The 9,425-nt window shown below is 42.1% G+C and overlaps 1 protein-coding gene across 3 annotated transcripts in view; it reads right to left on the reverse strand.

The window, feature by feature from the left end:
* Positions 1-9,425, reverse strand: part of LOC124007728 (sushi, von Willebrand factor type A, EGF and pentraxin domain-containing protein 1-like) — a 214,113-nt gene that overhangs the window by 51,745 nt on the left and 152,943 nt on the right. For all 3 annotated transcript variants that reach the window (XM_046318456.1, XM_046318455.1, XM_046318457.1), the window contains 5 exons: positions 9,140-9,376; positions 8,467-8,628; positions 7,217-7,378; positions 6,642-6,803; positions 2,111-2,199 (listed from right to left, as the gene is read on the reverse strand). In XM_046318456.1, coding sequence (XP_046174412.1) covers positions 2,111-2,199; positions 6,642-6,803; positions 7,217-7,378; positions 8,467-8,628; positions 9,140-9,376 — 812 coding nt within the window. The remainder of the gene's footprint in view (positions 1-2,110; positions 2,200-6,641; positions 6,804-7,216; positions 7,379-8,466; positions 8,629-9,139; positions 9,377-9,425) is intronic.

Here is a 9,425-nt window from a genome sequence, read left to right on the forward strand (position 1 = left end):
GAGACCTGAAAATAGCTCTGCAGCGACGCTCCCCATCCAACCTGACAGAGCTTGAGAGAATCTGCAGAGAAGAATGAGAGAAACTCCCAAAATATAGGTGTGCCAAGCTTGTAGCGTCAAACACAAGAGGACTCAAGGCTGTTATCTCTGTCAAAGGTGCTTCAACAAAGTACTGAGTAAAGGATCTAAATACTTAAGTAAATGTGATATTTCAGTTTTACATTTTTTATATATGTTTACAATCTCTAAAAACCTGTTTTTGCTTTGTCATTATGGGGCATTGTGTGTAGATTGTTGAGCAAAAAAACATATTTAATACATTTTAGAATAAGGCTGTAACGTAACAAAATGTGGAAAAAGTCAAGGGGTCTGAATACTTAGTGAATGCACTGTAGATAGGGGCAAAGTGACTATGCATAGATAATAAACAGCGAGTAGCAGCCGTATAATAAAAGGGGGGTCAATGTAAATAGTCCATGTAGCCATTTTGATGAATTGTCCAGCAGTCTTATGGCTTGGGGGGTAGAAGCTGTTAAGGAGCCTTCTGGACCTTGACTTGGGGCTCCGGTACTACTTGCCGTACGGTAGCAGAGAGAACAGTCTATGACTTGGGTGGCTGGAGTTTTTGACAATTTTTAGTATAGAGGTCCTGGATGGCAGGAAGCTTGGCCCCGGTGCCTTACGGTCGGATGCCGAGCAGTTGCCATACCAGGCGATGGTACAACCGGTCAGTATACTCTCGATAGTGCAGCTGTAGAACCTTTTGAGGATCTGGGGACCCATGACAAATCTTTTCAGTCTCCTGAGGGGGAATAGTGGTTGTTGTGCCCTCCTCACGACTGTCTTGGTGTGTTTGGACCATAATATTTGGTGATGTGGACACCAAGGAACTTGAAGCTCTCAACCCGCACTGCTATTCTCTTATTTATTTAATGAACTTATTTCAGTAATTTTAGATTGGGTTTTCAGTATAGTTGTCTAATGATGGTGGGGCATATTATTCTGTTTTCATGTTACTCCTGAATTTAAGTGTATTTTAACAGAGCTAAGGTTTACTGTGAAGTGCTAAGTGTAGGAATAGGCCTACAGGTGAAATCCGTCAGGAGAGGACATGTTGAATAATGTATGAATAAACATACACAATGTAAATATGTGTGCCAAATATTTAAGTTCCAAAACACTGTTGAGGAAGAACTTGTTCCAACGATCAGGCAGAGCTTGTTTTTAAGGGTTTATTCAAGCGATTGCAAGGAAGTTAACTCTCCTGAAATTTCCCGGAGAGGAACTTGATTATTTACAAATCACAGCGTCTTTATAGACTTCATCTACACAGAGCTGTGTTACCCCTCCAAGGGGGAGGCCAGCTTACAAAAGAGATAAGATAATTGGCTCCACTTCCTTAGAAAAAATAATAAAAACAAGAACCAGTTCTAACCAGTTCTCACAGCCTATGTGTCTAAGATAGGGGCTGATTGATAAGGCCTTTAGAGCCCAAACAGACAAGGGAAGAGTTTAGCCTGGCTGGCTGTTAGTGTCTCAGAGATAAGGAGACAGTAATAAATCACTCCTATGTGTGGTGCTGGATGTAAAGAGGTTACTGGACAGCTGTGGAAAATTATTCAACTCAAGCATTTACACAGCATTAGACTTTGTTCCAACAATCCTAAAATCACTTTTTTTATGGGTGGGTGTCCCTAGCATTGCCAAAAGACAAAGAGCTGTGACTGGATCAGTGGTTCACCAATCAGGGCCTTAGCAACAGTAACAAGGGGAGATGTGTAGTGAAACTAGGGTGCGCGTGCCCTGGGTAAAAAATGTTTTGGAGGAGGAGAACATTTCTTTGCGACCATCAGGTGACTTCTCCGGGACAAACTGGGAATTAGACAAAAACTTCCAGGGGACCATGACGCAACATTCCAAGAACATCCTAAAACGTTGTCGGGAACGGCCCTGGGACAAACCGGGAACTAGACAAAACCTCCAGGGGACCATGACACAACATCCTGACAACTTTAGGCGACCATTTTGTGACGTCCCAGGGACGTCCTAGTGACTCATTATTGTTTGCAGGGTAACCCCTTGAGGACAAAGGTCAGTCAGTCAGTCTCACCTGGCTGCTAGCCTGGTAGTCCTGGGATACCACCACTTCTGGGGCTGATGTCACACTCTGCTCTTTGGGCAGGAAACTAGAGCCAAAACCTGACAGAGGGGATGGAGAAAGGGAGAGAGGGAGAAAGGGAGAGTGAGAGGGGGGGAGACAGAGAGGAGGAGAGATAGATAGAGAGAGAGAGAGAGAGAGAGAGAGAGAGAGAGAGAGAGAGAGAGAGAGAGAGAGAGAGAGAGAGAGAGAGAGAGAGAGAGAGAGAGAGAGTGAGAGGGGGGGATAGAGAGAAAGAAAGAAAGACAGAATTGGCCGAGAGAAAAAAAGAGAGAGGGTTTCATTAAGCTCATATCTATTCTACAGCCACAACCTTTATTTTGTAGGGTATTTCATTCCCCATTAGTCACATGACTAAGACATTTCCATTCCCCAGTAGTCACATGTTTAATACATTTCCATTCTCCAGTAGTCACATGTCTAATACATTTCCATTCTCCAGTAGTCACATGTCTAATACATTTCCATTCTCCATTAGTCACATGTCTAAGACATTTCCATTCTCCATTAGTCACATGTTTAATACATTTCCATTCTCCAGTAGTCACATGTCTAATACATTTCCATTCTCCAGTAGTCACATGTCTAATACATTTCCATTCTCCATTAGTCACATGTCTAATACATTTCCATTCTCCATTAGTCACATGTCTAATACATTTCCATTCTCCATTAGTCACATGTCTAAGACATTTCCATTCTCCAGTAGTCACATGTCTATTACATTTCCATTCTCCAGTAGTCACATGTCTAATACATTTCCATTCTCCATTAGTCACATGTCTAATACATTTCCATTCTCCAGTCACATGTCTAGTCACATGTCTAATACATTTCCATTCTCCATTAGTCACATGTCTAATACATTTCCATTCTCCATTAGTCACATGTCTAACATTTCCATTCTCCAGAGTCATTTCCATTCTCCAGTAGTCACATGTCTAATACATTTCCATTCTCCATTAGTCACATGTCTAATACATTTCCATTCTCCAGTCAGTCACATTTCCATTCTCCATTCTAATACATTTCCATTCTCCATTAGTCACATGTCTAATACATTTCCATTCTCCATTAGTCACATGTCTAATACATTTCCATTCTCCAGTAGTCACATGTCTAATACATTTCCATTCTCCATTAGTCACATGTCTAATACATTTCCATTCTCCAGTAGTCACATGTCTAATACATTTCCATTCTCCATTAGTCACATGTCTAATACATTTCCATTCTCCATTAGTCACATGTCTAATACATTTCCATTCTCCAGTAGTCACATGTCTAATACATTTCCATTCTCCATTAGTCACATGTCTAATACATTTCCATTCTCCAGTAGTCACATGTCTAATACATTTCCATTCCCCAGTAGTCACATGTCTAATACATTTCCATTCTCCATTAGTCACATGTCTAATTTCCACATTTCACATTCTCCATTAGTCACATGTCTAATACATTTCCATTCTCCATTAGTCACATGTCTAAGACATTTCCATTCTCCAGTAGTCACATGTCTAATACATTTCCATTCCCCAGTAGTCACATGTCTAATACATTTCCATTCTCCATTAGTCACATGTCTAATACATTTCCATTCCCCAGTAGTCACATGTCTATTACATTTCCATTCTCCATTAGTCACATGTCTAATACATTTCCATTCTCCATTAGTCACATGTCTAAGACATTTCCATTCCCCAGTAGTCACATGTCTAAGACATTTCCATTCCCCAGTAGTCACATGTCTAAGACATTTCCATTCCCCAGTAGTCACATGTCTAATACATTTCCATTCTCCATTAGTCACATGTCTAATACATTTCCATTCTCCATTAGTCACATGTCTAATACATTTCCATTCTCCATTAGTCACATGTCTAATACATTTCCATTCTCCATTAGTCACATGTCTAATACATTTCCATTCTCCAGTAGTCACATGTCTAATACATTTCCATTCTCCAGTAGTCACATGTCTAATACATTTCCATTCTCCATTAGTCACATGTCTAAGTCACATTTCTAATACATTTCCATTCCCAGTAGTCACATGTCTAATACATTTCCATTCCCCAGTAGTCACATGTCTAATACATTTCCATTCTCCATTAGTCACATGTCTAATACATTTCATTCTCCATTCTCCATTAGTCACATGTCTAAGACATTTCCATTCTCCATTAGTCACATGTCTAATACATTTCCATTCTCCATTAGTCACATGTCTAATACATTTCCATTCTAATACATTTCCATTCCAGTAGTCACATGTCTAATACATTTCCATTCTCCATTAGTCACATGTCTAATACATTTCCATTCTCCAGTAGTCACATGTCTAATACATTTCCATTCTCCATTAGTCACATGTCTAATACATTTCCATTCTCCATTAGTCACATGTCTAATACATTTCCATTCTCCATTAGTCACATGTCTAATACATTTCCATTCTCCATTAGTCACATGTCTAATACATTTCCATTCTCCAGTAGTCACATGTCTAATACATTTCCATTCTCACATGTCTAGTCACATGTCTAATACATTTCCATTCTCCATTAGTCACATGTCTAATACATTTCCATTCTCCATTAGTCACATGTCTAATACATTTCCATTCTCCATTAGTCACATGTCTAATACATTTCCATTCTCCATTAGTCACATGTCTAATACATTTCCATTCTCCAGTAGTCACATGTCTAATACATTTCCATTCTCCATTAGTCACATGTCTAATACATTTCCATTCTCCATTAGTCACATGTCTAATACATTTCCATTCTCCATTAGTCACATGTCTAAGACATTTCCATTCCCCAGTAGTCACATGTCTAAGACATTTCCATTCCCCAGTAGTCACATGTCTAATACATTTCCATTCTCCATTAGTCACATGTCTAATACATTTCCATTCTCCATTAGTCACATGTCTAATACATTTCCATTCTCCATTAGTCACATGTCTAATACATTTCCATTCCCATTAGTCACATGTCTAGTCACATGTAGTCAATGACATTTCCATTCCCCAGTAGTCACATGTCTAATACATTTCCATTCTCCATTAGTCACATGTCTAATACATTTCCATTCTCCATTAGTCACATGTCTAATACATTTCCATTCTCCATTAGTCACATGTCTAATTTCCATTCTCCATTAGTCACATGTCTTTTTCCATTCTCCAGTCACATTATCAAAATCACATGTCTTTTTCCATTCAGTGGCCAAGTCTCAAACATTTCCATGGTCCATTAGTCACATGTCTAATACATTTCCATTCTCCATTAGTCACATGTCAAATATGTCTAATACATTTCCATTCTCCAGCACATGTTACTTTCCAGTCTCCAGTAGTCACATGTCATTTTCCATTCCCAGAGTCACATGTCTAATACATTTCCATTCCTATGAGGAATTTCCATTCTCCATCACATGTCTAATAGTCACATGTCTAATACATGGCATTACAGATGCAGACTCAGGTCAAAGTTTGGGCACCATAGGGGAAAAGGGTGTCATGAATACACATGTCTAATTTCATTCCCTAACTTCTAAGACATTTCACCAGAGGAACATTTGGTTGCCCATATATACTGTAATGAGCATTTCCATTCTCCAATATGGTGTAATTATTAGTCAATGTCTATTACATTCAGCTCAGTGTAGTGTAACATTTCCATTCTTTCCTGATTTATCAAAATCCCTTTTCCATTCAGTGGCCAAGTCTCAAACAATGGTGTATGTCTACGGTCTCAAATAAAGCTCTGTTACTAGTCTAGTGTCATTTTGACCAGAGCCATGTGTCAGTAGTCCTATGAGGAATAGGATGGCATTACAGATGAAACTCAGCCAAAGTTTGGGCAACAGTAGGGTGTGATGAAACTCAATTCAGTTCCAGTTTCACCAGTAACATTTGGTGTAATACTGTATGAGCAATAAGGAATATGTGATGTGAAACATTCAGCCAGTGTAGTGTAACAGTAGGGTGTGTGAAACTCAGCCAGTGTAGTGTAACAGTAGGGTGTGATGTGAAACTCAGCCAGTGTAGTGTAACAGTAGGGTGTGATGTGAAACTCAGCCAGTGTTGTGTAACAGTAGGGTGTGATGTGAAACTCAGCCAGTGTAGTGTAACAGTAGGGTGTGATGTGAAACTCAGCCAGTGTAGTGTAACAGTAGGGTGTGATGTGAAACTCAGCCAGTGTAGTGTAACAGTAGGGTGTGATGTGAAACTCAGCCAGTGTAGTGTAACAGTAGGGTGTGATGTGAAACTCAGCCAGTGTAGTGTAACAGTAGGGTGTGATGTGAAACTCAGCCAGTGTAGTGTAACAGTAGGGTGTGATGTGAAACTCAGCCAGTGTAGTGTAACAGTAGGGTGTGATGTGAAACTCAGCCAGTGTAGTGTAACAGTAGGGTGTGATGTGAAACTCAGCCAGTGTAGTGTAACAGTAGGGTGTGATGTGAAACTCACTGGAGCAGTGTTGTATGGCAGTGGCCCCGGTGACTGTGGTGGTGCCATAGAAAGGGCAGGCGAGGCAGTAGGAGCGGCCGTGGTTGGGTTGGTAGTAGTCCCTGGGGCAGGGGTAGCAGGGGACCAACCCTGTTCTAGAGAAATGACCTGCCAAACAAGGAACTGGAGGGGAAGGGGAGAGGGGAGACAGTTAGTCAGTGTCACACATGAAAGTAAGCTCAGTTATCATATTGTTAAGCATAGTAAGTGAGTTCAGTCACAGTGTCATGTCTGTGATTTCCCCTACCCTCTTTTATTTTATTTAACTAGGCAAGTCAGTTAATAACAAATTCTTATTTACAATGACGGCCTACCCCAGCCAAACCTACCCCGGCCAGACGCTGGGGCAATTGTGCGCCGCCCTATGGGCCCCCCGATCACGGCCGGATGTGTTTCAGCCTGGATTCGAACCAGGGACTGTAGTGACGCCTCTTACACTGAGATGCAGTACCTTAGACCGCTGCCTCTTCACAGGCTCAGTGGTGTGTTCAGAGTCTGAGTATTGTATAGTTTCTGTCTCTCTCTCTCTAACTCACCTCCACACTCAGACATCTCCCTTGCCCCGCTGGTGACGGTGGAGGTCTCATCCGGACAGACCAGACACTCTCTGGACCCCAACCCAGGCTGGTAGTACCCCAGTGGGCACGACTCACACGTCTCCAGCCCGTTGACAGAGTAACCTCCAGGCCTGCACTGCTCTGAAACACACCCACAGAAACACATACACTATAAACATATCACAGTAAAGAGGTCATTGAGTTTTTGCCTTCAGGATATTGTAGAAATGGTGCCACCTGCTCATGATGAATAGAGTTGATGATACAGTATTTTAGGACCCAACATTTTTCCTGGTCAGTTCTGACAAGGTACTGAGACCCAGTGTTTTTTTCCAAGTCAGTTCACTTGGTCAGAAAAACTCCAGGCCTATGTACAGTATAACAAATGTATGAGGACCTTGTACATGTCTTTTACCTCGGGAGGGTTACAGCATTTACCTCTGGACGGTTACAGCGTTTTACCTCTGGAGGGTTACAGCATTTAACTCTGGAGGGTTACAGCATTTTACCTCTGGAGGGTTACAATGTTTTACCTCTGGAGGGTTACAGCGTTTTACCTCTGGAGGGTTACAATGTTTTACCCCTGGAGGGTTACAAAGTTTTACCTCTGGTGGGTTACAATGTTTTACCCCTGGAGGGTTACAATGTTTTACCTCTGGAGGGTTACAGTGTTTTACCTCCGGAGGGTTGCAAAGTTTTACCCCTGGAGGGTTACAGTGTTTTACCTCTGGAGGGTTACAGTGTTTTACCTCCGGAGGGTTACAAGGTTTTACCTCTGGAGGGTTACAAAGTTTTACCTCTGGAGGGTTACAGTGTTTTACCTCTGGAGGGTTACAGTGTTTTACCTCTGGAGGGTTACAGTGTTTTACCTCCGGAGGGTTACAAAGTTTTACCCCTGGAGGGTTACAATGTTTTACCCCTGGAGGGTTACAAAGATTTACCTCTGGAGGGTTACAGTGTTTTACCTCCGGAGGGTTACAGTGTTTTACCCCTGGAGGGTTACAATGTTTTACCCCTGGAGGGTTACAAAGTTTTACCTCTGGAGGGTTATAAAGTTTTACCCCTGGAGGGTTACAATGTTTTACCCCTGGAGGGTTACAAAGTTTTACCTCTGGAGGGTTACAAAGTTTTACCTCTGGAGGGTTACAGTGTTATACCTCTGGAGGGTGACAGTGTTTTACCTCTGGAGGGTTACATTGTTCTTCCTCTGGAGGGTTACAGTGCTTTACCTTTGCACTGGTCCTGGCTGCGTGCGTGGAGGTAGGCTGTGGAGGATCCATCAGGACAGGTCTTACACTCCATCTGACCCTCCTGTTCCTGGAAGGACCCCAGCCAGCAGCTCTCACACTCTGCATACTCCAGGGAGTAGTAGGTTCCCACTGGACACTGGACTGGAACACACAGAATACATAACCACATATAATCAGCTACATTACCACACACAACCAGAAATATTTACACATTACCACACATAGCCAGACATATTTACACAGTACCACACATAGCCAGACATATTTACATATTTACATATTTATACACATAGCCAGACATATTTACACATTACCACACATAGCCAGACATATTTACACAGTACCACACATAGCCAGACATATTTACATATTTACATATTTCCACACATAGCCAGACATATTTACACATTACCACACCGAGCCAGACATATTTACACATTACCACACATAACTAGAGAGTAGTAGATCCCCACCTGGACACTGGACTGAGGCACACAGCAACCCATATGGACACTCATCCGTGAATTAATTCATCCATCCATCCATCAATCCATTAATTCATTCATTAATACTCTATGTGGACACTGTGAACCTGGAGACCATGCTAAAGATATATACTGTTACTGTGTGTATCTCATGGCCCACTACTCACCACACATCCTCCCCTTCAGTACAGACCCAGGTCGGCAGAACAGAGAGGCCCTCTTGCTCTCCAGGGACTTGGGGTCAGCCACCACAATCATCTCCGAAGACACGTGATATGACGACAGAGGCTGCTTGGCCAGCGTCCGCTTCAGCCGATTGGTCAGCTGCTCCAGGGTCCGCAACAGGCGCTTCTGATTGGCTACCTCCACTGAGTCATTCCTGGACGAGGGCAACGGGATGCTTGCTGGGAGAATGGGCACAGCTCAAAGGACGGGACTCGAACGACAACAACA

Source organism: Oncorhynchus gorbuscha, linkage group LG21 (genome assembly GCF_021184085.1).
Source record: "Oncorhynchus gorbuscha isolate QuinsamMale2020 ecotype Even-year linkage group LG21, OgorEven_v1.0, whole genome shotgun sequence".
NCBI classification, from domain to species: domain Eukaryota; kingdom Metazoa; phylum Chordata; class Actinopteri; order Salmoniformes; family Salmonidae; genus Oncorhynchus; species Oncorhynchus gorbuscha.